Source organism: Hyperolius riggenbachi, chromosome 9 (assembly GCF_040937935.1).
Source record: "Hyperolius riggenbachi isolate aHypRig1 chromosome 9, aHypRig1.pri, whole genome shotgun sequence".
NCBI classification, from domain to species: Eukaryota; Metazoa; Chordata; class Amphibia; order Anura; family Hyperoliidae; genus Hyperolius; species Hyperolius riggenbachi.
In genome coordinates, this window is record NC_090654.1 from 275,707,256 (window position 1) to 275,735,139 (window position 27,884).

A 27,884-nucleotide genomic window follows, 5' to 3' on the forward strand; every position below is an offset into this window, starting at 1 on the left:
TGCAACCAGCCCTGTGGCCAATTACAGTAGGACAGGAGGGGGTGTGTGCTGGGCGGACCAACAGTGTCACGACCAATAACAGTGGGGCAGGAAAGGGCGTGTGCAGGTCGGATGGACACAGCACCACAGCTAATCAGGGCAGTGCAGGAGAGGGCCGTGTGAAGGGCATACAGACATACAGTGGACGGTTTAGAAATTATTATTACAGATCATTATTGTTATAAGGGCTGGTCTACACTAGACCAGAAATAATCTGGTTCATGGAACAGACTGCAGCAGAGAAACAGACATGTCACGGAACAGATCTGTTAGACGTAGGATCCGTTCAGACATGTGCCAGCATGTCCGTTCTGTACTTACAGATCGTTGCAGTGTCAGAACGTAAAGACAGAAGTCGGACATGACATTAGCAATGCCATTATGACTGATATCTGATGCGATGGAAATGTATGAACACTGTCTCTGCAGAGGGTGACAGCGCATGCGCCATCACCCACCACCGCAGTGATTGCCCAAGTGTGAACCGAGCCTACAGCTTTTTATACCTCTCTATGGCTCTAATGCGCCAAGCTCATGAATTATGTCACTTGTGTGTCTCTCACCTTAGCTATGGAATAGATGGGAAAACTGACTCAAATTAAACAGTTAATTCATGGGATGATGTTTGCGTCTCAGGGCCCTGATATAAGTAAGTAGTACCAAGGATAAGGCAGGAAGTAGCCTCTATGGTAACACAGGAAGTAGCCCCTAGGATAACAGGAAGTAGCCCCTAGGATAACAGAGGAAGTAGCCCCTAGGATAACAGAGGAAGTAGCCCCTAGGACAACACAGGAAGTAGCCCCTAGAATAATGCAGGAAGTAGCCCTTAGGATAACAGGGAGTACCCCCTAGGATAACACAAGTAGTAGCCCCTAGGATAATGCAGGAAGTAGCCCCTAGAATAACGCAGGAAGTAGCCCCTAGAATAACGCAGGAAGTAGTCCCTAGGATAACACAGGAAGTAGCCCCTAGGATAACACAGGAAGTATCCCCTAGAATAATGCAGGAAGTAGCCCCTAGGATAACACAAGTAGTAGCCCCTAGGATAACGCAGGAAGTAACCCCTAGGATAACGCAGGAAGTAGACCCAAGAATAACGCAGGAAGTAGCCCCTAGGATAACACAGGAAGTAGCCCCTAGGATAACACAGGAAGTAGCCCCTGGGATAACACAGGAAGTAGCCCCTGGGATAACACAGGAATGAGTTACCTCCTCAGCAACTTCTCCAGTTCTTCTGCCAGGAGCGGGGCCAGCCGTTCCACCAATTCCGGCTTGATCTCAGCTGCGCTCTTCAGCCCGCCATCGTAACACTGGAAATATAGGGACGGATTGAATTGTTATTCCTAATTCCTATACCAGGACTCAGCAGTAGCTTAAAACGTACCTTAGACAATCACAACAAAGTATTTATACTTATCTTGGGTTTCCTCAGTGTTCGGTCCCCTCCATTCTTCCGCTCTCCGCACCGGTAAAGTCTCAGACTGAGGCAGTCGGGGTCTACTGCTCCTTGATGGTTGGGAGCTCTCTGTGCCTACGTAGTTACAAGCTTTAGGTGACTACGGGAGCACGATCGAGGAGGGGCAGGGCCAGGCCGCACATGCGCAGTAGTCACTGACTACCAGGGCTGACAGCGGGAGGACGGAAGGAGACTGGATGGACACCAATGGAGCTAGGGGACTACGGGGGGCTGGAAGAAGCCCCAGGTAAGTATAAATCCTCTTGCTCCACCAATAAAAGGTTTACTTTAAGGACCAGCTTCCACTACGCCGACATGTGTCTTACTAGACACACCGGTACAATGACCGCTTTTGCTGCCCATCACATTTTGCGCAGCAGGAACCTTTTCTCTCTTGCTCCCTAAGTCACTGTGAGGCGCGTCACCACGCGCATGTGCAGTATATTCTCAATTACTGTCCACCCTATAGTCTTTAAATTGCAGGCTTCTTACACACGCATTGGGTTGATGTGGCTCTAACATTTAAGAGCTCTAGGCTCGCTATACACCAGCAGTTCTGGATGTAAGCATGACTCCATAAAGAGACAATTTGCATATCCAGCAGTTACGCATTGTGGGTAACCACAGTTACACACTTACAGCTGAATTATTGCAAATACCTCATGGTTTTAGGAAGGTAAAAGTATATTCAGTGTTCCTAGGTATTCTGTATTCCTCTGTGACCATTGTCCTGAAAAACCACCAATATAGCTGCTAAGCCACAGTAACCTTTATTTAAACCGGAACTGTAAATATGAAATATTTAAAGGGGCACTATAGCAAAACATTTTAAATATGTGCAAACATATACAAATAAGAAGTACATTTTTCCTGAGTAAAATGAGCCATAAATTACTTTTCTCCTATGTTGCTGTCACTTACAGTAGGTAGTAGAAATCTGACAGAAGCGACAGGTTTTGGACCAGTCCATCTCTTCATAGGGGATTCTCAGGGATTTATTTATTTTCAAAAGCACTTAGTGAATGGCAGTTGCTCTGTCCAACTGCCAAAAAACTGTACAGAGAGCAGGGAAGTCGGCCAGCATTTTTGTATAAATCCTTTAGGGAATATCTTTATAAAGAATAAAAGCCTTACTAAGAATCCCCTATGAAGAGATGGGCTAGTCCAAAACCTGTTGCCTCTGTCAGATTTCTACTACTTACTGTAAGTGACGGCAACATAGGAGAAAAGTAATTTATGGCTCATTTTACTCTGGAAAAAAAACGTACTTCTTATTTGTCTATGTTAGCACATATTGTAAATTTTACAATTTTTCGCCATAGTGCCCCTTTAAGGGTTCAGGAATGTCTGCAGATGATCGTTTACAAAAGACAACTGTACACACAATACAACTGTTATCATTTTGTAATCACATTTCAAAGAGTGCCCCTTTAATAATCCTTACCTGAATGACGTCGATGTGGAGCTCAGAGAGGTACAACTCCCCCAGCTTCTTTGGTTCTTTGCCATCTTTCCAAAGCGCCACTTCCAAGTCTAACGCTTTATTCATGTGCCTTCCAACCGATTCCTGGGAGAGCAAAATAGACGATTATATAAATACGGTAGAACTCTACGTTTTTATGTAACTTGCTGGAAACCATGGCAACAGTATATGTTTTGGTATTAACAATACCCACAATTCTCCTCTCTCTTTCTGTTGCCACATTGGTTCATAAGTCTGCACAAAGCAGGAAGTAAAATCTATTACTCCCTTCACACCCGGACTGCATTTACTGCAATGCCACAAGAAGAAGGGATCGCCATATCTGTCGGCATGCTGGTTCAGTGTGTGCACCACCTGGAGTTAGGGGACGTTCGCACATAGCAAAATTTGCGTGCAGTTTGTGTTTTTGCAAATTTGCATTTCCTGCACGTCTCATGCAAGTGAAGGGCATCGCATTTGGCTTGCTTGGTCGTGCCACTTTTCAAATTCTGTTTTTAGTGCAACAGTGTTGCACTTTTATGCACACAGTGTGCAAGTTGCACGTAATGTAAGTCAATGGAAACTCAGAAAAATTGCATGCATTTTTGAAGCTACATAGTTAGGCCCAGTGCACACCGAGCAGTTTTAGCAGCGATCCGCCAACCGCATCCGCCTGTGAAAACGCTTGGCTAATGTATTTCAATGGGATGGTGCACACCAGCGGTTTGAGGTTTTTAGCAAACCGCAAACGTGCCTCCTGCTGCACGTTTGCAGTTTGCAGAAGCGTTTCTGCCTCAATATACAGTAAAGGAAAAACTCAAACCGCTCTAGAAAACGCTACATCAGAGCGGTTTTCCAGGCGTTTTTGTTACAGAAGCTGTTCAGTAACAGCTGTACTGCAACAATATATGTAATCTGCTACACAAAAACTCCCCAAAAACCGCTAGACATGCTTAGGAAACGTCTTTAAACATGCCTAGAATCGCTCTGAAATCTGCTCCAAAAACCTCTAGCGTTTTGAGGATCTGCTGGAGGTTTTGGTGTCATACTGGGCCATACTTATTGATATGCATAAAAAATGCATATGCATTTAAAAAAAAAAAAAAATCACATATAGAAAAATCACATACAAAAGGTGTACAAAACGAACAAAAAAATTGCGATGGAAATGTCAGAATTTTCCAGTTATTCGCCACACAGTTATCGTATCCCTCGCTTTCTGCTATAAACATCTTTCTCTTGTCACCCGCCTACTTACAGCTTCCGAAGGCAGAAAATCGTTCTCGAATTGACGGATCCTGTGCAGAGGGATGAGGCTCTCCAGTCGCGACTCATCAACGCTGTTCAAATGCTTCAAGATTAAGCTGAAGACGAGAGATTTGTCATGATGTGCTTTTAACGTGTATTTGCTGATTATTTCAGACTATTATTATCAGGCTTGATTAACATCCTATTTTGAAATTTTGATCCTTAAAGGACATACGAGGTGAAAATCGACTGAGGAGAAAAACAATTGTATCTATCCTCAGTCTCCTAAAAATGACATTTTTAGATACCCCACCATTTTATTTTATATTTAAATGTAGTTTTAAAGTTTTTACTGTTTCATTGTCTCAGCTCAATGACACCTTCATTGAAGTCTGCCAGAGCTCAAATCTATGAACTATTGACCCCTTTATCTCTTTCCTGCTCTTAGAAGACATTTACTGACAGGAAAGTGTTTTATGGCTGTATTTACTTATCAGTCAGAGTTATGCTATAGTCTGACCCGGTCCCGACCCAGACAGAAACTGTCACTTCCATAAATGATTAACTTTTTCAAGCAAAGAAAGAAAAAAAGGAACACAGCCTAGTTATTTGTGTGCTAGGCACTGTACATACACATGTCTATCTCATCATGTCACATGTCACCTGGGTTGTCCTTAAAGTTATTGTGTGAGTTTTCTTATTCCTCCCACCTGACATGAATTTCTGCCTTTGCACCTTTAAAGAAAAAATATCAAGTCAGAGGAAGGCACTGCTCATTTCACTTCTGGGTGTTGTCTCTTCTCTAAGGAACTTTCTCTCCCAGGGGGGCTGTATGGCTGATATTGTGGGGATATTGTGGGGAAACCCCTCCCACAGAGTGATGCCATGACCATGGTCCTGGCATTTTGCTGTCTGTGAACCTCGTTGCATTGTAGGAAAGAACGTCTTTTTCTAACTCCCAAGCAAGCAGTATCTCCCTCTGTGCATAGAACTCTCAGTAACGAACATTCCGTACAGATCAACTGGCAGAACTAAAGATGTGACCACCAGTGATCAATTTTAGAATGTAAATCAGGGAGAGGAAAGGTTTTACAATGGGCAAACACTGACTAAATAATCTATAAATGAATATTGTAAAGAAAATTAAGCAATTTTATTTGTTATGTTATTTTCACTACAGTTCCTCTAACTTTTTTTTCACCACCTCAGGTTCACTATAGATTGAACACTGTGCTTCAAAGCATTTAGAGGAGTCACAGATTCTATCTTCCCACCTTCCCCTGGATAAATAATGGGCAGCTGGAAGGGGAGGGTGGACCATGGTAGCCCCTATAGCTATTAGAAACCAGAAAAAGAAGTGGTGTTTGGTTCCCTTTAAGTCATAGCTGGAACACGCCTTTAACATCCTATTATCACTCCGACCCTCCCAGCATATTTCCCGGAATATGTTCAGAATGATGAAATCCCGCCAGAGAGGGAAGTGTGAGCGGAACTACAGAGGAGTCGCCACTCGAAGGATTTACAGATTAATTAATGTTTCACGTGGGCACGTGTTCTGCGACGCCCACATGTCACAGTGTTGCAACCCTAATTACCGCATACTGTAAGCAGTTACTGGAAACCACATGAGGGTGTAGTTTTGGCTCACGTGTCTCTCTTATCTTCATATTCCCAAATCAGCAAACATCTCATTCATTTATAATTAGCTACATTTTCCCTCTGAAAATAACACGTATGGGTGGGGCCCTCCATGCCTTGAGAGGGTGGTTGTCCTGATATTTAATTGTAGTGTAAGTTCCTCAGTAAGCGTCAGGCTGGTCTTCCCGTATTAACTGTATATTGCGCTTTTCTCCTGGCGTACTCAAAGTTTTTCAGTTGCGGCCAGTAGGGGCACGTTCTATAGGCCGTAGCAGTGTTAGGGAGTCTAGCACAAGGACTCCTTACTGAATAGGTGCTGGCTTACTGAACAGGAAGCCACAAGTCTTAACCATGACACTATCTAGGCACTAATGAGGCTGCCTAGTCTGGTGCCTGGAGCCAGTGCTTCAAAGAGATGCAATCCAAGAATTTAAGTCACAATTTATTTGCATCTAAGTGACCATCTTTATTGACCATATAGTTACGTGACCATCAGGGCATTTTTGGGCCATTTGTGGCTGCCCTTTCAAATTTCTCTTTCCATCTATCCACCAAACCACCCATCCATCCTCCATTCATCAATCCATGCTCCATTCATTCACCCATACATCCATCAAACCATCCATCCACCCACCCACTAGTAGTCGGAGGCCCCCCACAGCTCTGGGCCCAGCTGTGATCGCATCTAGTAGTTATGCCTCTGAATCCATCCATCCTCCTCCATTCATCAATCCATCCTTTCTACCCATACATCCATAAAACCCTCCATTCTCCCTTCATCCATCTTTCCATCCCCCATCAATCCATCCATTTTCATTGGTACAGATTTCTGATCAGGGTATATTTGATTGTTCACCTCTCAATGTCGATTCATTTATGCCAAACCTTGAAGGGCATCTGAGGTGAAAATAAACTGATGAGAAAAACAATTGTATCTATCCTCCTTCACCTAAAAATGACTTTTGTTTTAGATATCCCACAGTTTTATTTTATATTTAAATCTAGTTTTTAGGTTTTTGTTTTTTTTACTGTTTTTGCTCAATGGCACCTTCATTGAAGTATGTCAGAGCTCAAATCTATGCATAATTGATCCTTTTTATCTCTTTTCTGCTCTCAGAAGCCTTTTACTGACAGGAAAGTGTTTTATGGATGTAATTACTTATCAGTGAGGGTTATGCTATAGTCTGACCCAGTCCGACTTGGACAGAAACCATCACTTGCATACCTGATGTTTAACTCTTTCAGGCAGAGAAAGAAAAAAAAGGAACACAGCCTAGTTATTTGTGTGCTTGGCACTGTACATACACATGTCTATCTCATCATGTCACATGTCACCTCAGTTGTCCTTTAAGACAACCAAAGCTGCGGTATTACATGAGCTATAAAGCTCCGTCCGACTTACTTTGGGTAAAGGTTATGCACCCAGCAGAGCAGGAAGTGGATGTCTTTGTTGCACAGCTCGAATTGGATGATGCTTTCAATCTGTGACTTCAGGATACGGTGGTAATGCTGTGCGTACGTGTTACACACATCATATTCCTCCGGGTAACACGCCTTGTAATGCGTCGCTATACTGATGAGGTCATCCTTGAAAGCTTTTCCCAGAAGTTGAGAAGTTTGTGACAATGTAGAGGAGGATTCATTCATGGGTGACTCCAGGAGAACCTTGTCAAGGCGTTCCTCTACAGACTGCTTTACGGCCCTCTCCCAGGTCTTTTTCCATCCCTTCGGCCTCGTCTTATTGGCTGTGCTCAGGTCGTTGCCACACTTGTCGTCTTCTGCTTCTTGCACCACAATGGCCTGCACAGCTTGTTTCACAAGATCTGCGTCTCTTATAGTGAGGGAGTCTTTAATGGTCTGAGATACTTCAATCTCAAGTTTGTCATGAAGTTGTTCAAGTTTCTCCTTCTCCTCTGTTTCGGTTCCAACAGGAATCTTGTGTTCCAAGTCAACTAGGCCTTCACTGGCATACCAGAATTTCTTTCCTTCTATTAGTTTCTGTATATCTGCAGCTAAAAATCAAGGGCAACAGTGAAAGAGATTATACTGTTTGTTTTGTATGTCGAACTTATTTTCTACATCCACTACTACATACATATATATATATATATATATATATACATATATATATATATATATATATTTTTTTTTTCAACACTCCATCGGTAGCCCAAAGGTGCTGCGTGTTGACCCTGTAGTTGTAATATTCTGCATGCTATGAGGTCAGATGACATCACATGTCATACAGGAAGGGACACACTAGTTCCTTTCCTCTCAAAGCAGGGTTATTGGGACACTCCTGCTCGGTTTACCCGATGTGGACCTAAATCTGGTTCTGGAGGCCATCATGTTTAGCTACTATAAGTCACACATGGCAAACCTAACTTACTTTTTTTATTCACATTCTTCTGCACTTCACATGCAAAAAGCACTAGACAGGAAGTGCTGACTGCCTCACCTAGCCTAAACTGAGGAAACAGAAAATGCTGCACAGTTATGGCCCGTACTCACGGGCTGCAGAAGTGGCCTGTCGCCAGCACACGTGAGCGTGCTAGCGACAGGCCGGCGACAGCTTCTCTCCAGGTCCCTCCGCGTACACACGCGGAAGAGGGACCAGCGGCGAGACGGAAGCTGTCGCCGACGTTCCTCCTCCCCCCGCCGGAAGCTTCATTCACCTCTATGGAGGTTGCTGTCGCTAGTCCGCGTACTCACTAGCGACAGTTGCGGCGGAGGTGCGGCGGCGACTGTTGCCATGCGATTGAAACTTTCAATCGCATGGCGACAAGAGCGGCGGGCGACAGTTCGGGGGGCGCGCGCGTGCGACGGCCCATACTCACGGGCGACCTGTCGCCGCAACACGCGCGCGCCGCGTGTTGAGGCGACAAAAGTCCCTCGTGAGTATGGGCCATTACACTTTTGGTGACCTTTTTTCTTAACAGTTGTCAGGCAGAACCACCTACCACATAACTTGGGACTGCTGATGAAATAGTGTCTTATGACCTTTCTAGAATTCAGCTGTGAAGTACTTCCTGTTTCTTCAGTCTTGGCTACATACTGAAGCAGGCACTTCCTGTCTACAACTATTTCAAGCAAAATTATATAAATGTTAGCCCCATTTTAGAATTATTACCTATTTTTATTATTTTGTTCTGTGTTGTGACAAAGACTTTCAATTTTAATTTTAGAAGTGTTTAAAGTGTTGCTGAGGGTCATGCCTAAGTAATAGATTTTTTTGTTTTCTACATCCAGGACATGAAGACAAGTGACCTGTTTATGAAGACGCTCAGCTCCTCTCCTGCCTTTTTCTAATGGCTGCAATGCAACCCTCCGAGCAACAGATGGAGCTAAAGGTAATCTGTTACAGAACTGTTTCGGTTCTATAAATATACTCCTCCCCATTACCTGTTAGCTCCTCCTTCACTGGCAGCACTGGAGAATGCGGTCTTGGATGAGGCGACGTGACATTCTTGAACACTTTCTTTATCCCGTGGGTGATCCCCTTCTTCTTCTTCTTCTTCTCCTCCCCTATGGAGTTTTCAGTTGTGGCGACCTGTGCCAATTCAGCCATTTTTTTCCTTAATGTCTTCATATATAGAGACGAAACTGCAGGCGAGAGAGCGGAAGAGAAGAGAATTTAATTCCACTGATCTCAATGTTTATACATATAAAATGGACCTAAAAATCACCTCCCATAATTCTAGTATGACAGAGACACTTCAAAGAATGAATACTTAAACACATTAATTTTATTCATTTATTATGCTTTTACATTACCACAGGTGGCGACATCCTTAGTCCTGTCAGGTTTAGCTCTGTGGAATGTTTGTTTACTGGGAGTTCCAAAGCCAGTACAAAATATACTTGAGTCTCCCAGAATGCTCTAGGAGGAGAATTCCACATAGCCAAACAGCCTAGCATAAATATTACAGGGTGGGCGAGGCTACTTTCCATACACAGCAATATATAACTATAGATGTAGAAAGTTTTTCTGATGATGAAACCAGGAACATTTCTGTATAAGTGGGTATCCTGAATAATTGACTGCATTCTACTATAAGTCACTACAGGGCCTCTTTAAAGTGGACCTGAACTCTTGCACAGGACACAAGGAAACAGAGAGAAATGCACCTGTGTGTTTTTGTGAGAGAACAGCCCGTCTAATTACCCCTTGTCTTCAAGTAATCAGAAGTGTAATTTGGTCTCTCAGCTGTGCCAGCACAGAAGTTTGGCAGTTACACAGCCTCTTTAAAAGCGTAGTGCATCTGGCTCATATGAATGGTACGCACTGTACCATGGAGAGAGAAAGGGGGGGGGGGCTGGAGGACCCAGCTACTTCTCAGAGCAGGGTAGGCTGCTGAGCCGGGAGGACCCCAGAGCAGAAATCCAGCTGCCACCTTACCTGAACCTAAACAGTAGTTCTGAGTAGCAGTAGTGTATTGCGCATGCGTGGTTTCACACTAGTTGTGGCCTAAGAGTTGGCCGCAAGCATGACCCGATACGGAATGAAGAATGTGATAATATTAGGAAGATCACGCAGGCAGTCACACTGTCATTCTCCACAAAGACGCTCTTCAGTGTCACATAATGCTGAGTACTGTCATCCCTGTAGCCAAGAGTTCAGTTCCAGCACATGTCTATCTCCTATTAAACATTTACATGCAAATGTCCCCTCCTTAAAGCAAACTGAGATGATGAGATAATGAGATGTGTCTATAAACCGACTCCTAAATATGGGGGGGGGGGGGGGGGGAGATAGCATTCCACAGTTTTATTTTGTGTTTAAAAACTAAAAAAGTAGTTTTATTGTTTTAATTTTCTCATCTGAATGATAATCTTTTAATGTTGCAAAGTTAAAATTTATAAACCGTTGTTTTTTTTTTAATCTATTCCCTACACTAAAAAGTTGCTCTCTGCGTGGCAAAAGTTATTTTTTGTCGCTTGTACTTAGCTATCAGTGAGCGTTACGCTATAGTCCGACTTGAGAGCTATCAGTGAGCGTTACGCTATAGTCCGACTTGAGAGAAACTGTAATCTGCATATCTGAATTCTTAACCCTTACAGTGAGAAAAGGCAAAAAAAGGAACACAGCCTAGTTCTGTGCAGCAATGGCACCATGCATGTGTTTAAAGGGGAACTGTATTAAAAATAGCTTAAAGGATACCCCAACTGAAATGTGACATAATGAGATAGACATGTGTATGTACAGTGCCTAGCACACAGATAACTATGCTGTGTTCCTTTTTTCCTTTCTCTGCCTGAAAGAGTTAAATATCAGGTATGTAAGTGGCTGACTCAGTCCTGACTCAGACAGGAAGTGACTACAGTGTGACCCTCACTGATAAGAAATTCCCCTTTTTTACCGCTTTCTTGCTCTCAGAAGCCATTTTCTGCTAGGAAAGTGTTTTATAGTTGGAATTTCTTATCAGTGAGGGTCACACTGTAGTCACTTCCTGTCTGAGTCAGGACTGAGTCAGCCACTTACATACCTGATATTTAACTCTTTCAGGCAGAGAAAGAAAAAAAGGAGCACAGCATAGTTATCTGTGTGCTAGGCACTGTACATACACATGTCTATCTCATTATGTCACATTTCAGTTGGGGTATCCTTTAAGTAATAAAATTGCTTCTGTAATGAATTCCTAAGGATCGATTGACCTCCGGCCATCGTCCCCCCAAGGGTATGTATCCCCTCCCCCATGCCCGTGGTTAGTGTTGAAAGCCCACACAGGCACGACTTCTGGTGTCATCGCCAGCACAGCACAGGAGGAGGTGAGGATTTGCGCTGGTGGACAGGTGGACCTTCAACCCTCATCACACAACGGGGGGTACATACACTGGGGGGGGGCTTGCAGGCGACGCTAGGGCGATGTTTAATACTGATATCTATTGCAAATCTGTGTGCAGTGTGTGGGCTGGCATCTGATGCTTGATCTGGTGGCAGATGTATGGGCACCATACAGTGGACCTGAACTCTTGCACAGGGCAGAAGGAAAACAGAGAAATGCACTCTGTGGGCTCGATTCACAAAGCGGTGCTAACCCAGTTAGAGACTTTAGGGCCTCGATTCACAAAGCGGTGATAACCCAGTTATCACGCCTAAAAGACTTTAGGCGTGATGACCTTTTCACCACTGAGTTATCACCGATTTTTCCTGCTGTTACCGCGCGTAAGCGCGTACGCGCGTGAGAGCGCGCGCAAAGTCCCATAGGGCTTAATGGGAGCTTCGCGCGAAGCGTCGGGTGTTGCGCGCGCACTTACGCGCGTACGCGCGGCAACTTCGCGCGAGTTTCTTCTTATCATGCCTAAAGTGACTTTAGGCGTGATAAGGGCCTTTTCACCACGGTGCTAACACTTTGCACCGCTTGGTGAATCGAGCCCTAGGTGTGATAACCACTGCACCACGCTGGTGAAAAGCCAGTTTGGGTGTGATAAGTTTAGGCGTGATAAGTTTAGGCGTGATAAGTTTAGGCATGCTAAGTTTAGGCATGCTAAGTTTAGGCATGATAAGTTTAGGCATGATAAGTTTAGGCATGATAAGTTTAGATTGCGCGCAAAGTCCCGCACGCAAAGCAGCGCCATTAAACTCTATGCGAAGTGCACCAGACTTTGCTAGTGCAAAACTTTTGATCAGCTGTACACTGCGGTGCTAACGCAGTTGGTGCTTAAACTTATCACACCTAAACTTATCACGCCTAAACTTATCACACCTAAACTTAACACCTAAACTTATCACGCCTAAACTTATCATGCCTAAACTGAGTTTAGGCGTGATAAAGGGCTTTTCACCAGCGTGCTAACTGTTAGCGCCGCTTTGTGAATCAGGCCCTGTGTGTATTTAGAGAGTTTAGCCTGTTTTATTCCCCCTCATCTGCCACTAATCACAAGTTTAACTTGATCTCTCAGCTGCGTCAGCTCAGGAATCTCCTCTGCCTCGGCAGAGCAGCTAATTTGTAAACACAGGAAGTTAGCCCTATGTCTGCTTCCATGGGAGCAGGAAGTAGACACACTGCAGATTTATTGCAGGATTTGTATCAGCTGTAACCAAGAATTGCTTTTCTTTAAAGGTTACTATGCTGTTGCTTATCTTATAGAGCTGAGAGGAAGCTCTGAGTTCAGGTCCGCTGTAACCATGAAGCAGAATACACAGGGTCTCAATGAATGCATTGTAACATGAAAATGAGACTTTTCCCCATAAGAAGCTATTTGTGTCCACATGAGGCTATAAAAACATCGATGTGATCGGAGATGTGTCTTTCTTGGCTCCAGGAGGTTCATCATGTGTTGTTCTGTAGATGAGCCAAGGTGAGTTTTGTAATATTACGTAGTGGATGAACTGGTTTTCCCAAACGCTTTCATAATATTTGGGAGGTAAAGTTCCCCGGAAGGATGAATATTAGAGCAGGCTGTGGGAAAACACGGCATATCTGCAGTAATAATCGCACTGACCTCTGTAACACCATTACATCCAATGCTCATAAACTCTCCCATATATTACATGCTTAAAGAGACACTGAAGCGAAAAAAAAAACGATATTATGATTTGTATGTGTAGCACAGCTAAGAAATAAAACATTAAGATCAGATACATCAGTGTAATTGTTTCCAGTACAGGAAGAGTTAAGAAACTCCAGTTGTTATCTCTATGCAAAAAAGCCATTCATCTCTACGACTTTCAAAGTCTTGGAGAGGGCTGTCTTCTGACTTTTATTATCTCAACTGTAAAGCCTAGTGCACACCAGAGCGGTTCTGCTGAGGTTTGCGATCCGCTTGCGGGTGCGGATCCGCCAGGGTAATGTATTTCAATGGGGTGGGTCACACCAGAGCGGGAAGCGTTTTGCAGAAACGCATACTCCCGGGCTGCTGCAGATTTTGGATTGCGGATGCGTTTCTGCCTCAATGCTAAGTATAGGAAAAACGCTAACCGCTCTGAAAAATGGCACTTCAGAGAGGTTTGCCAGGCGTTTTTTGTTACAGTAGCTGTTCAGTAACAGCTTTACTGTAACAATACATGAAATCTACTATACCAAAACCGCTACACAAAACCGCAAAATGAACCTGAAACGCTACAGAAAAAGAAGAAAAAGCGTTTCAAAATCTGCTAGCATTTTGCGGATCTGCTAGCGGTTTTTGGTGTGCACCAGGCCTAAGTGAACAGTTTTCTTCTTATCTGCCAGAGGAGAGGTCATTAGTTCACAGACTGCTCTGAAAGAATCATTTTGAATGCTGAGTGTTGTGTAATCTGCACATATTATAGAATAATGCAATGTTAGAAAACACACTATATACCTGAAAATAAAAATATGAGAATATTTTCTTTGCTGCTAATCTTCTAGTAATTATTCATAGTACACAACCAATTCATTATATCATTTTTTTTTCGCTTCAGTGTCTCTTTAAAGAGGCCCTGTAGCGACAATATAGTAAAAAGCAGTCAATTATTCAGGATACCCACTTTTAGGGCTTGTTCCTGCTAAGGGTGTTTTCGCCTTTTTTTTTTTAAGTGGTAGCGATTTTCAAAATCGCCCTAAAAGCGCCCGTGCAATGATTCCCTATGAGAGAGTTCACATCTGAGCGGTTCCTTTCCGATCCGCTCAGCAAAACGCCTCCTGTACCATTTTTGGGGCGATTTTGCTACAATGGAAGGTATAGGAAAAATGCAAAACGGTCACAAAATTGCTTTGCGTGGCAATTGTGTTTGCTCTTTTAAGAATGAATACATTGTATTTATTATTTTTCGGGTCAAAGAGTTCACTTCCTGACTTGCGTCAGGAAGTGAAAAAAACAAATCGCTCTGCAAAAGCACATTTACACAAAATCGCAAAAAAGTGCAATTAAGCGCTTGGAGAGGGGGGAAAAAATTGTGCAAAAAAAAAAAAAAAAAATCAAAAATGTTCTTTTTTAAGCACGCCCCCAATAGGTGCTTGGAATAAAAAGTTTTGATGTAAAGTTTGCTTCCTCTTCTGTTTGGTTCCCTCGTGTTATGAGACTACATCGCCACATCCACAGCACCATTCCTTTTACTTTTAAAACAGCTGTAAAACCGGCTTTCAACGTACATGATCGTAATTTATCTATAAAATGGAGTAGTCTGAGTTTTGATTTTGGATGGACGGTTTCTGCCTGCCCACATTGCCACCACAGACTGCAGAAATTTGACGCAGACAGAAGTCTGTAAACTTTTTATTTTTTTAGCAGCAGGTCCAGACACTCCTATACTGTGTGAGACACCTGCCCAAATGTATGTGTCAGTCCACCTCCTCCACTACAGTGTGTTGATGATAACACTCAGGCAGAAACAGCTATTAGGCCTGGTGCACACCAGAGGAGTTTTTCTGAGCGTTTTGAGTTTTTAAATCTGCTGCTAATGTTATCCTATGTGTCTGTGCACACTGGAGCAATGAGTTTTTGTAAAAAAAAAAACATAGCATTACATTGGGAAGAGCTTTTGAAATCTCTAAATGCTATGGGGTTTTTCACAAAACCTCATTGCTCCAGTGTGCACAGACACATAGGATAACATTAGCAGCAGATTTAAAAACTCAAAACGCTCAGAAAAACTCCTCTGGTGTGCACCAGGCCGTACTAAGGGCACTCCACTGAACTGAGAGGCATATGGAGGTGGAAATAAGTATTTCCTTTTTTAAAAAAAGCCCCCTCCGCTCTGGCCAGCATCCTCGCTCGCACTGCCGTTAAGTTCCGGGTCGCGGCTTGATGACATCATCAAGCCGGGACCCGCCACTTACGTCGGAGCGAGCGTGGATGCCGGCCAGAGCGGAGGGGATCGCCGGTCGCGGGAGGAACGTCAGGAAGGTGAGTGGATCCTCTTCTTACCCTCCTACAGCCACTGCTCTAATAGTGATAACTATGATCCGGCAGCAATCGTAGTGATCACGTGATCAGGAGCCAATCGCGTCGGGAGCGAAAATGGCAGGTGGCGTAAACCCTACATCACATCAGGGTTAAGGTGGCCACACACACGATACAATAAAATGATCCAATTTTACAGCAATTCCATAAAAACGATCATATCTCTAGCAAAATCGAAAGCTTTTTTTTTTTCAATCGACTGAAGAATCCAATTGGATTTCCCTTTTTTTTTTCAATTTATATCGATCCGGAATGCCAGATATTTCTCTTCAATTTCTACTAAAGATTGTATGGTGTGTGTTGGAGTGTCAATTTATTAATATACACACCCTAGCAATTTTCTCAGAGTTTCCAATAATTTTTATCATAATTAAGGAAAAATTGAACATAGGTGTGTGGTACATTGGTCATATTTTTGAAATGTTTCAGTCAGAAAAATTGATTGCAATTCTTAAATTGAACAAATATTTAAAAGATTGTATGGTGTGTGGGCACCTTTAGACAGCCACAAGTGCGGCGTAGGACTTACATTACGCGGTCAAAAAAAAAAGGCACAAACAACGTATAATAGAATGTATTACATTATTCAGGATACTGAATTGTACATTCATCACTTCAGGTTCCCTTTAAATGCATGAAAGTTATCTTTCTTGTAGCAGGACGGATGTTTATTCTAAGTGATGAAACACTTGCAGGTGTCTGTGGAGTCTCTTGCTTCTGAAACTGAATGCACATTTTCATGTATGAGATGTAACATCGCACCCTGTGACACTTCCTGTGCTAAGCCAGCATTCTTCCTCATCTCTGGCGTGTAGCGTTATGCAGACCACAAGCCTGCCTTCTGCCAAACAGCTCCAATCATCTGTGTAAGCTTTAATCATTTACAAAACTATTATTAGGATCCATCAAGCATAAAACTCCTGACCGCGTGCCGAGCGCGCTGTGCATAAAGAAATCCTGAAGAGCGTCGGTAAAAATCGATACTCACCTTTCTAGAGGGAAGGCTGAGGTACAGGGGCGTAACTAGAAATCACTGAGTCCTCCCCCCCCCCCCCCCCCCCTCGGGAAACTTTAGATTTGCAGGTTTAAAAATGCATAGAAATTACATATGCGTTTTTTTCCTGCTGCCCATAGATTTCCATTAGCGGCAAAAATGCAGCGTTTTCCACAACGCTAGTGTTTCTGCTATGTGTGCACCTAGCATGATGGAGCAGAACTGGCTCTGCAGACTTTTCCCGCATCACTACAGTACACAGCACTTGGGGATGGCTAGAGAGGTTGGGGGCTGGGCGCTGTACAGAGCCTGCTGCACGCTGAATAGTCTGTCAACAAATCATGCAAAGTTTTGTAGACTATAAATATTTGTAATCAGTGGCTGAGCAGATGCAGTTATTAGAACAATTATGCAGAGAGCAGAAAGCTTTTTCTCTTCATGCGCTTAGTTGTCAGTCTCTCAGGACAGGGAAAATAAATTCTTCCCCCACAGCGCCCCCTGCAGCTTCTGTGCCCCCCTGCAGCTGCATCCCTTGCAGTGGCCATTGCTACACCCCTGGCTGTGGATCCAATATGACTTTGGTGGGGATTAGATTGTGAGCTCCTCTGAGGACAGTCAGTGACATGACTATGTACTCTGTAAAGTGCTGCAGAAGATGTCAGTGCTATATAAATACATAATAATTATATGGTAGGACATTAGACTAGGACTATGGTAGGATTAGATTGTGAGCTCCTCTGAGGACAGTCAGTGACATGACTATGTACTCTGTAAAGTGCTGCAGAAGATGTCAGTGCTATATAAACACATAATAATAATATGGTAGGTCATTAGACTATGACAGGATTAGATTGTGAGCTCCTCTGAGGACAGTCAGGGACATGAGTCATGACTATGTACTCTGTAATGTGCTGCAGGAGATGTCAGTGCAATATAAATACATAATAATAATAATATGGTAGGACATTAGACTATGACTAGGGTAGGATAAGATTGGGAGCTCCTCTGAGGACAGTCAGTGACATGACTGTGCACTCTGTAAAGTGCTGCTGGAGGAGATGTCAGTGCAATATAAATACATAATAATAATAATATGGTAGGACATTAGACTATGACTAGGGTAGGATAAGATTGGGAGCTCCTCTGAGGACAGTCAGTGACATGACTGTGCACTCTGTAAAGTGCTGCTGGAGGAGATGTCAGTGCAATATAAATACATAATAATAATAATATGGTAGGACATTAGACTATGACTATGGTAGGATTGGATTGGGAGCTCCTCTGAGGACAGTCAGTGACATGACTGTGCACTCTGTAAAGTGCTGCTGGAGGAGATGTCAGTGCAATATAATATAAATTACAGCAAGACATTCTTCCAATACATTAAGAAGGAAGAAGTCCAGCGTAATCTATTTCCTCTGCGCAAACTCTGACATTTTCATTTACCCACCCGCACCCCCATTCACTGATAACTCCTCCCCCCTCCCCCTCATTTCTATAAATCATATGATTAGTTACCATCATTGCGTACCAACAACATCACCTCTTCCAGACAGCTACAGCTAATTTGTTTTTACAGATAATATTTACAGAGGAGCAGGTGATAAAAATAACAAATATGTACAGTATCAGCTGAGACTTACATCCTCCACTTTGTGGCTTTGTAAACAGACTTCATACAGAACAGCGGCTTATTAAACCTTAGAATGGACCTGAACTCTTGCACAGAAAAGAAGGAAAACAGAGAAATCCACCCTGTATGCACCTAGAGAGTTTAGCCTGTCTAATTCCCCCCTCATCTGTGACTAATCACAAGTTGTAATTCGATCGCTTAGCTGTGTCAGCTGGCTGCCATGGCAGAGCAGCTAATTTGTAAACAAAGGATTGTTACCTTTATATCTGCTTCCATGAAAGCAGGAAGTAGATTTATTGCAGGATTTGTATCAGTTGTAACAAAGAAATGTTTTTCATTTAAATGTTATTATGCTGTTGCTTATCTTTGAGAGCAAAGAGGAAGTTCTGAGTTTCAGGTCCGCTTTAATATTCAGAGAATCTAATTCAGGCTCCTAACCCAGACCAAAAAGATCCGTACATCCTGCCCTGTCCAAGCTCCATACATTTCCCCAAATATTTCTACATTCAATCCTCATTCACAGCCTGCACACCATCTTCTATCGTTCGCTACAACCACCTTATCACACGCAGGGCTTCTCAGGAGCTGCCTGTCCCTCTTGGGAATACTTTCCATCTGTCACTCTCCAGCCTAGGACTCCTTCAAGCATAATAAATCATATGGCCATACACTATGTAATATTTGTGCCCATCTAGATCAATCATAGATTCAACAAAAATGTCTGTATTTTAGCTAACCACGCCACCACGGTTATCTCACCATTAACCCGTGTGTGACATCACACGATCGGATAGACTTTTTTATTTTTCACAAGAGACCAACAATATATGTGGTATTGTCAATCGCGGGACAGTTAATGCCACGGTTGAATATTGTATGTGTCGCTCAAAAGCTAGTCATATACTATACAATTTTGCTTTCGGTCATTATTACAATTGATATTACGATCGACTGACCAAAAATCAACATTGCGGTTTAGTATTACGATCATAATATGGATCCTAATTACAATAATAAATACTGTAAATCCACTTCAATTAACGATCAGTTTGACGTTTTAGTCTGGTCAAACGTCTAATCGGGGAAAAAAAGTTGTTGAGTGTATGGCTACCTAAGTTTAAACTCACCTCTTCAAAGAGACATCGTGTAATCTGAGCTAGTCACTCGTCTTCAGACATAGATCTACCTCCTGCTGCCTCCTGTGCCAGCTGACTGATAATAACTGACTGCCTTCTCAGCTGTTAGATACACAGTGCTGCCCGCCCCTTTGTCTCCGCCCCTCTCCAGATAGATTGCAAGCTTGCAAGGACAGCTCCTCCCCCTAGTGTTGTTCTACTACAGCTCCCTTTGTCTTTAGCTCATGTATGAGTTTGGACTGTGGGAACTAAATATATGTTTGTATTATGACAGGGCGAGCAAAGTACAATCTTACATAGAAAATCAGAACCGACTGAGACATCTTACACATCTGATAGTTCCACAAGTAATAACAGTAATCATATAGTAATAATATAGTAATAATAACAGCTTATTTCACCATTTAAATTCTTAAGATGACATCACTCGATTTTTCTGTTTGATCGACCATTCGATTCTATCATTTTATTGGATTGGGGAACAATCGATTATGTTCCATTCTGCTCGATTGACGGAAATTGGCCAATATCTGCCCGAATTAAACACTACCAGTTGCCTGGCAGTCCTGTTAATCCTCTGCCTCTAAGAGTGACCACACACCATACATGTCATGGTGGTTAGCGCTCTGGCCTTGCCGTGCTGGGTCCCTGGCTCAAATCCCAGCCAGGTCAACATCTGCAAGGAGTTTGTATTTTCTCTCTCTGTGTCTGTGTGGGTTTCCTCCCACATCCCAAAAACATACAGATAAGTTCATTGGCTCAGGGCCGGGCAGAGGCGAGAGAGGCTCCAGCCTCAGGACGCAGTGTAGGAGGGGGCGCACAACTCACTCAGCTATCATTCCCCTATTGTGTTAGAAGCAGAGAGAAATAAGAAAAGGGGATACATGGCAGTGACTGCAAGCCAGATAACTAGAGATTAAGGTGTTGGGAGGATTGGGGGTCCTGGGGCACCTCTTAGTCTAATAGCAATCAGTGTGTGACGGCTGGGGTGGGAGGGATGGAGGGGCGCACTTTGGTGTCTCAGCCTTGGGTGCTGGAGGACCTTCTCCCGGCTCTGCATTGGCTTCCCCCTAAAATTGGCCCTAGACTATGATACATGCACTACTACACAATATAGACATATGACTATGGTAGGGATTAGATTGTGAGCCCCTCTACGGGACAGTTAAGTGACAAGACAATATACTCTGTACAGCGCTGAGTAAAATGTCGGTGCTATATAAATACTTAAATAAAAATAAATGTATTTTCAATACAAGAATTACAACCAATGTTTCTGATTGATTGCAACATTTGAAAAATCTGACTAACGTATCACACGTGTTCAATTTTTCCCCAATTATGAAAAAAAAAATGATTGAAAACTCTGAGAAAATTGCTTGGGTCTGTACATTAAAGGGAAGGTTCAAGCAAAAAAAAAAAAAAAATGAGATACACTTACCTGGGGCTTCTACCAGCCCCATGTAGCCATCCTGTGCCCTCGTAGTCACTCACTGCTGCTCCAGCTCCCCGCTGGCAGCTTTCTGACCTCGGAGGTCAGGGCCACATTGCATACATTTTTACGCATTCCAGCTAGTGCAGGAACAAAAATTTACGCATTTCACCACTAACGCGTAAAAATGTGTTAATGTTCCTGCACTAGCGGGAATGTGTAAAAATGTACGCAATTTGGCCCTGACCTCCGAGGTCAGAAAGCTGCCAGCGGGGGATTGGAGTAGCAGTGAGTGACTACGAGGGCACAGGATGGCTGCATGGGGCTGGTAGAAGCCCCAGGTAAGTGAAACTCATTTTTTTTTTTTGCTTGGACCTTCCCTTTAAGAAATTTACCAGTCTACCTTACTCCATTCGATTTTCATAAAACGTGATCAGAAAAATCTGCAATCAACTTATGAAATTTGATCAGATTTGAATGAAAAAAAAAAACTTTACATTTTTCTGTACAACCATTCGTTTTTATCGAATTGGATCATTTTATTGTGTCCCTTGTGACCACCTTAATACTTTTAGCCATAGACCCTGAACAAGCATGTAGATGAGGTGTTTCTGACTGAAATCTGACTGCATTAGCCATGTGCTTGTTTCAGGTGTGAGATTCAGACCCTACTGCAGCCAAATAGATCAGCAGGGCTTTCAGGCAACTGTTTAAAAAGACATAAATATGGCAGCCTCCATACCCCTTTTGCTTCAGGATCCTTACAATCAAATCGTTTAATATTCCTGTTTTAATTAACCATTTTTTTTAAATGATAAAAAATGGTTGATTATTCAATTATTTCGAATTAATGGTGTATGGTAGATCTGATAAATTAAACTAATCAAAGTCTTATTTAAAAAATAAACAAGTGATCAGTGTACGGCCACCTTAGATTGTCCTTTGGCACGGTCCCCCCTCCCCTGGTGTATTTTACATGATCGTGTGCTCCTTTCCTATGACCGCCTTGTACTTGTATTGCAGGGACCACCTAACCAGCCCAAAATCGCATGATCATATATTTTGTACTGTTTGCCTTGTATAGCTTTGTTCTATGTTGTATAACCTTGTTACGTCTGTCATCTTTTGTACCACTGTATGCATTTATTGTCCAGCGCTGCGTAATACGTTGGAGCTTTATAAATACAATATATAGTAATGATAATGAAATAAAGCACATGATCAGAAGGTGACAGTAAAAGCACATGCTATGGTCTCACCTGTGGCAGTCTGTGTGCTGGTTTCAATGCCGGAGGCTCCGTGCAGAATAGCACCACCGTGTCCTGTGTGACACTGCTGCAGTGCCGATAGTCCCAACAGTAAGAGCAGTGTGACAGTGTGACACTGCTGCAGTCAGTCCTTTCAGTAAAAGCAGTGTGTCCTGTGCAGTGACTGGCAGTGTAATACTGCTTCTCACATGCTGCCTTCATGTCTTATACAGCTTCAGGTCCCTCCTTGCTGCTGACCACACCCCTTATCTGTCATCATCATACAAAGAAAACCCCACTGCAGGCATCATTTGGGAAATCCCCACTGTCTGCAGACCTAACAGCAGTTATTTAGTTTGAGGGACCCTATAATATATCTGCCCCAAGGGCTGGGGAGGGTCCTGCTCAATAGAAATATATTTAAATATACAGAAACAAAAGTGAAAGTGGAAGGATGAGACAAGGCTCTGCAGCTGTCTCTGTGTAGCATTGCAGCAATGTCATCATCATGCTACATAAAGGGAACAGGCTGTAGATGGCTCCTATGTCCCAATTGCCCCAACTGTGCCTTTCTTAGGAGGCATTCACACTGGGGCGACTATGGCCATTTACTGCTAATCGCTTTTTAATGCGATAGTGCAAAGTTAACTATATGGCAGTGATCTCACTGCCACGATCGCGATTAGTGGTAAACGCAAACATGATACATGCAGCATTTTTCACGATTTTAGAGCAATTGCGATTTTCAATTGCGATCGCTAAAAAAATGCGAAAATGTCTAGTAAAAGATATGTGATTATTACATAAAAAACGCAGCAGCAAAAAGCTAGTGCTAATCGCTAGCATTTTGTGATCGTAAATGTCAATGGGCCCTAAAGGACAAGTGAAGTGAGAAGAATATGGGGGCTGCCATATTTATTTCCTGTTAACCACTTCAGCCTTCAGTCGTTTTCACTTTATGCATCCGAGCAATGTTCACCTCCCATTCATTAGCCAATAACTTTATCACTACTTATCACAATGAACTGATCTATATCTTGTTTTTTCCGCTACCAATTAGGCTTTCTTTGGGGGGTACATTTTGCTAAGAGCCACTTTACTGTAAATGCATTTTAACAGGAAGAATAAGAAAAAATTACTCAGTTTTCAGCCATTATAGTTTTAAAATAATACATGCCTCCATAATTAAAACTCACGTATTGTATTTGCCCATATGTCGCTTTTTCTGCGGGGGAGAGGAATCAGTGATCGGGCACCATAGCCCGATTCACTGATTGCCTGGCTAACGAACCGCGGGTCGGGAGCACACGTGCACGCGCGCGATCGGCCGCAGGAGCGCGGGGACGCGCACATGGCTTCCTGGGCGTAGCTAGTACGTCCAGGAGGTCGAAGAAGTTAAACAATACCAGTTGCCTGGCAGCCCTGCTGATCTATTTGGCTGCAGTAGTGTCTGAATCAAACCAGAAACAAGCATGCAGCTAATCTTGTCAGATCTGACAATAATGTCAGATACTCCTGATCTGCTGCATGCTTGTTCAGGGGTTGTGGCTAAAAGCATTAGAGGCAGAGAATCAGCAGGACAGCCAGGGAACTGGTATTGCTTAAAAGGAAAAAAATGTCCGCCTCAAATCCCTCTTGCTTCAGTTGTCTTTTAAAGGGACAGTCCTTATATCTGAACCATTTAATAAGCTTCTGATTTTTTTCTGTACAGTTAATCGTTTTTATGGAATGACCATAAAATTGAATCATTTTATTGTATGTGGCCACCTGTAAAGGGACAGTCCTTGTATTTAAAGCTAAATGTCTATGTCTATTCAGGTCTTGAAAGGAACCCGAGGTGTGAGACCTATGGAAGCTGCCATATTTATTTACTTTTAAACAATGCCAGTTGCCTGGCAGTCCTGCAGATCTCTTTGGCTGCAGTAGTGTCTGAATCACAGACTGAAACAAGCATGCAGATTTGTATTAAACATCTGATCTGCATGCTTGTTCAGGGTCTATGGCTTAAAGGGCAACTGAAGTTAAAGGAATATGGAGGCTTCTGTATTTGTTTCTTGTTACACAATACCAGTTGACTGGCAGCCCTGCTGATCTATTTGGCTGCAGTAGTGTCTGGGTCACACCAGAAACAAGCATGCAGCTAAACTTGTCAGATCTGACCGTAATGTTAGAAACACCTGATCTGCTGCATGCTTGTTCAGGGGCTATGGCTAAAAGTATTACAGGCAGAGGGCAGCCAGGCAACTGGTATTGCTTAAAAGGAAACAAATATGGCGGCCTTCATATTTCTCTCGCTTCAGTTGTCCTTTAAGATGATCAGCAGGACAGCCAGGCAATGTGGATTATTTAAAAGAAAGAAAATGATTAAAAAAAACACCACTCTCGATCAATTTATATAGAAAAAAAAGGGAAATTCGATCAGATTTCAAAAAATAAAATGTATGAATGAATTGTATGGTGTGTGGCCCCTTTAGGCACGGTTCCCACCCGCTGGGTACGATCTTCATGATGCAGCAACAGACAATCAAAAATAGCTTGATTGTGTAATGATTGCATAGATTTTTGTTCTAGTCCTCCTAGCTGGAGATGTCACATGGGACGTGTTCTTTGCCTGAAGACTTCTGCGCTGAAGGTGCACACACCGTACAATTAAAAGATCCAATTTTACACCCATTTGATAATTACGATCGGTTGTCCCAAAAAAATTGTAAGTTTTTTTTATCATTGGTGATCGAATTTCCAGTTAAATGATAAGAGATCAGGAGTGTTGGATCTTTCTGATTAATTTTTATCAAAATTGTATGATGTGTGGTAGATTGTCAACTACTTGATGTACAGACCCAGGCAATTTTTTCTGAGTTTTCAATCCTTTTTTTCATGTTTTGGTAAAAATTGAACACACGTTTGTGGTACATTGGTCAGATTTTTGAAAAGTTGTAATCAGTCAACACTATTGATTGCAATTCTTGAAATGAAAAGATGCTTAAAAAAATTGTAAGGTGGGTGTGGCCACCTTAAAAGGCTTCCGTCTTTCCCAATTCAGAAAGACGTGGGATGGGTGATTGCAGCCAGCTATTCCTCTTTTGGCACTGATATCCTATAACTTCTTCCTCCTCTGACTTCCCTCTTTTATCTGTGGAACTGTATGCAACTAATTACATGTTTATGTAACTCTCAACTTTGTCCCCATCCTCCCAACTGAGGTATTGCTCATCTTCCCAATGCTAAGATGAGCGAGAAATAGTGATGAAAGGACCATGGAAAACGGGCGCAACTAGAAATCACTGGGCCCCCCTGCAAAAGCTTCGGATAGGGCTCCCTCCCGGCTGCACAGTGAATAGGGACTGTCTACACATCTTTGTCTGCAAAACTTTGTATGATTCCTTACCAGTGGCTGAGCAGAAGCAGCCATTAGAACAATTGTGAAAGTTGTTTTTCTCTCCTTGCCCTTAGTTGTCAAGACTCTCAGGATGGGCCCCCTGTGGCTTCTGGGCCCCCCTGCTGAAAAGGACTGGCTAATAAAAACAGGTAATTTTTCGAGGCTTCAGAGTCTCTTTATGTCTCGTACAAACATTCAATTTTGATTGGCCAGTGAACGGTCAATGTTGCCACCTCCATGTAGCGTGAGAGTTTACCTACACAATCTGCTCATACTATTCAAAATCTGTTGGCCCTCATATTACTTGGAGGTGGTGGTAAAATTGGAGACTGATTGGCCAATAATCGTTGGGTGTGTGTACCAGGCTTCAGACAATCACTCCAGGATGTGCTAAATAAACATATCTCTCTGATTATGTCAGGTGGTGTTGTTGTTATGAATAAACTCAGTAGAGGGATTTGGTTCCAAGAGAGGGATTTTCCCTCTTTAAATAAAAAGTACAAATAGCAGGAACAGACCTGTATTAAATTAATCAGTATCAGTCATTCATCTTGCAAATCTGATAATCCTCTGCAGAGATCAGGTTCAGCCCAGGTGACCTCACACTAAATTGTAGAACAAGTCAACCTGGCTGATCGGAACCCAGACAACATCTCTCCCGATGATCACACACCCTCCAATGTACACCAACCCAGCAGGTCCGAATACTCCTGACACTTCCTCTTCCTCCTTCCAGCCTAGAATCCTCCGGCAGCCAACCAAACTTTTCACAGAACTCTGGGGGAAATTTATCAACGCATTACCGACAGTTTTTTCTTCTTAATCTGTTCTAACCAGCAGGGAGAAAAGTTCTGCATGATAAAAAGAACCTGTAACGATCGGTGGGCGCAGAGAGTATCTGATTACCGGTGATCTGCAGTATCACCGGAAATACAGATATATACCAGATTATAAGTGATCTGCAGTCTCACCGATAATCCGATATACAAACTAACCTCTGTTCACCTGAGTAGAGTGTAGTGTTTGGTGTAACAGTAACACTTAGAGGACAAGGCCTCAATGCAGCAAGGAGTACTGCACAGATTCCTTCCGCAGACCTGCTCTCCAAGACGGGAGGAGTCAGACTGACAGTAGGAAGGTATATCTGAAAGTGACCCTCAGGAGGAAGGATCGCTAACAGAGCGAGGAACCGCCTCTAACGGTGAGGCAAAGGCGGAGTCAAAGTACAGGCAGGGTTCAGCAACGAGGTATCAGATATATCGGGGTACAAAATCAGGAGGCAGAAACAGAGTCAAGGAACGAGCCGGGGTTCGGCAACAGAGTATCAGAAATATCGAGGTACAAGATCAGAGTTCAGGAGGATAGTCAAAGCAGGCAAAAGTCATAACATATAATCACAATCAAACTAGTACTTTAGCTATCAACAGAATCTAGCTAAGTGTAGGATTACAGCTCCAGCTGGTCCCGGCACACTTAAGGATCTGACTACGGATCTGGGTGCTCCCACATATGTGTCGCACGCCAGACAAAGAGCAAGTGAACAACCAGCAGTATATATACTCTAGGACCTTTCCAGGACCTCCCTAATTGCTGGTCCAATGAGAGCAGTGGAATTTGTCAGCTGACCCAGCTGGTCAGCCGACACCCTTCTAACTGCTATTTAAACTCTGCCTCTGTGCTCGCGCGCGTAAGTCTGAATCCTGGTGGACTATCAGTCCCAGCCACACCAGTACTGTTATGCAATGTATCTAGTGCGGGGGCCGCCTCTGATGCGGATTCCGCCGTTACCAATGCGGATTCCGCCGCACTGCCCATGCGGCATGCGGCGTTTTTTCCGCGTTGTGACGCCATGCTGGACGCGGAAACAGCCGCCTCACCTCGAGAGACGGCGGCTTTTCCGCGTTTCCTCACAGTACCCCCCTCCCGAGGAGTTGACTCCGGACAACTCCTACCAGGTTTCTCGGGATGTAAGGCGTGAAATTCCCTCCTTAATTCGTCCGCATGCATGCGACTCCCCGGTACCCATTGTCTCTCCTCAATGCCGTACCCTTTCCAATGTACGAGATATTGTACCGAGTTTTGTACAACGCGTGAATCTAAAATCTTTTCTACCTCGTACTCAGGTTGGTCATCCACCAACACAGGAGAAGGAGGAGTGGGACCCACATGGACTGCTGGCTTAAGCAGGGATACGTGGAAGGACCTTACCCCACGCATGCTAGCGGGAAGATCAACCGCGTAAGTGACGTTGTTGATCCTTCTGGCTATCGGGAAAGGCCCGACAAACCTGGGACCCAACTTGTCTGAGGGCTGTTTCAGGGCCAAGTGACGTGTGGATACCCAAACCAAGTCT

General features: G+C 43.3%; 1 protein-coding gene across 1 annotated transcript in view; it reads right to left on the bottom strand.

Moving 5' to 3' along the window:
• Nucleotides 1-27,884, bottom strand: part of TNFAIP2 (TNF alpha induced protein 2) — a 137,990-nt gene that overhangs the window by 15,897 nt on the left and 94,209 nt on the right. Inside the window, exons 2-6 of the mRNA XM_068254617.1 lie at nucleotides 9,246-9,446; nucleotides 7,246-7,855; nucleotides 4,216-4,321; nucleotides 2,940-3,062; nucleotides 1,249-1,349 (exon numbers count right to left, since the gene is read on the bottom strand). Of these exons, the coding sequence (XP_068110718.1) occupies nucleotides 1,249-1,349; nucleotides 2,940-3,062; nucleotides 4,216-4,321; nucleotides 7,246-7,855; nucleotides 9,246-9,432 (1,127 nt within the window). The 5' untranslated portion in view covers nucleotides 9,433-9,446. The remainder of the gene's footprint in view (nucleotides 1-1,248; nucleotides 1,350-2,939; nucleotides 3,063-4,215; nucleotides 4,322-7,245; nucleotides 7,856-9,245; nucleotides 9,447-27,884) is intronic.